The 917-nt window shown below is 48.5% G+C and overlaps 1 protein-coding gene across 1 annotated transcript in view; it reads right to left on the reverse strand.

Annotated features, from left to right (window-relative positions):
- LOC104470722 (CD209 antigen-like) overlaps positions 1-917 on the reverse strand; it is a 5,683-nt gene that overhangs the window by 4,042 nt on the left and 724 nt on the right. Inside the window, exons 3-4 of the mRNA XM_010085754.1 lie at positions 636-686; positions 440-529 (exon numbers count right to left, since the gene is read on the reverse strand). Coding sequence (XP_010084056.1) covers positions 440-529; positions 636-686 — 141 coding nt within the window. The remainder of the gene's footprint in view (positions 1-439; positions 530-635; positions 687-917) is intronic.

Here is a 917-nt window from a genome sequence, read left to right on the forward strand (position 1 = left end):
CCAGCTGCCGCTGCACCTCCTCCAGCGCCTCGCTTTCCTCTGCCGGGGAGAGAACCAAATTCAGAATAAAATTCAGCTGCTGCAAAGACCTAAAAAAACCCAGTTTTATCTTCCTTCCCCTTTTCCTTTCTGTCCCGGTTTACACCGTGGTTTTCGCTGTGTGTTTTCTTGGTGTGAGTTACCGTTCTCTAAACTTCGGGCAGTAAAACCTCAAAGAGCTTTCGGTGAATGAGTTTTTTATTGTGTTTGCCAAGAGGCCGGGAAAAGCTTTTTTCCGTTAATATTAAAATTAATGATAGCTCAAACTCCTCAAGATCAGCTTCGTGCGCTCACAGGGCACATTTTAGGAATCTTTGGAGCATCTACCCAATACTGAGTGTTTTGTGAATCAAGGAAAAATCCCAAATTTAACGATTTTCCATCAAAATCAGGCTCTCACCCAGGACGCGGAGCCGATCGGACAGCTCCTTCCCGCACTCTGCTTTGCACTGCGTCATCTTCCACCGCATGTTCTCCACTTCTTGTGACACTGGAAGGAGGAAAAACTCTGCTTTTGACCCCATCTCACCGCTGCCTGCACCCAGCATTCGGGATTCTGCTCATATTTCCCCAAAACCACCTTTTCCTTGGCATACCATTCAGAAGTCGGCTGTGAATCGCCTCGAGCTCCCCAGAGAGCTGTTTATCTGCGAGGAAAATAAGAAGAGAAAGCTCAGAACAAGCCCTGACTGTCTGTCCTGATGGAAAGCAGCTTCGGTTCTTTTTTTTTTTTTTGACAGAAAAAACACCCCAGGAATCTCCGGGAGGAAAATCCGTGCAGGGATTGAGGATGCAGCGGGTGTCAGGGAGCCACTTTGGGGCAAGATATCGTACCGAGGATGCGCTGGACCTCCGAGAGGTTGTGCCACGCCGTCGTG

Source organism: Pterocles gutturalis, unplaced genomic scaffold (genome assembly GCF_000699245.1).
Source record: "Pterocles gutturalis isolate BGI_N339 unplaced genomic scaffold, ASM69924v1 scaffold22475, whole genome shotgun sequence".
In the NCBI taxonomy this organism is placed as follows: domain Eukaryota; kingdom Metazoa; phylum Chordata; class Aves; order Pterocliformes; family Pteroclidae; genus Pterocles; species Pterocles gutturalis.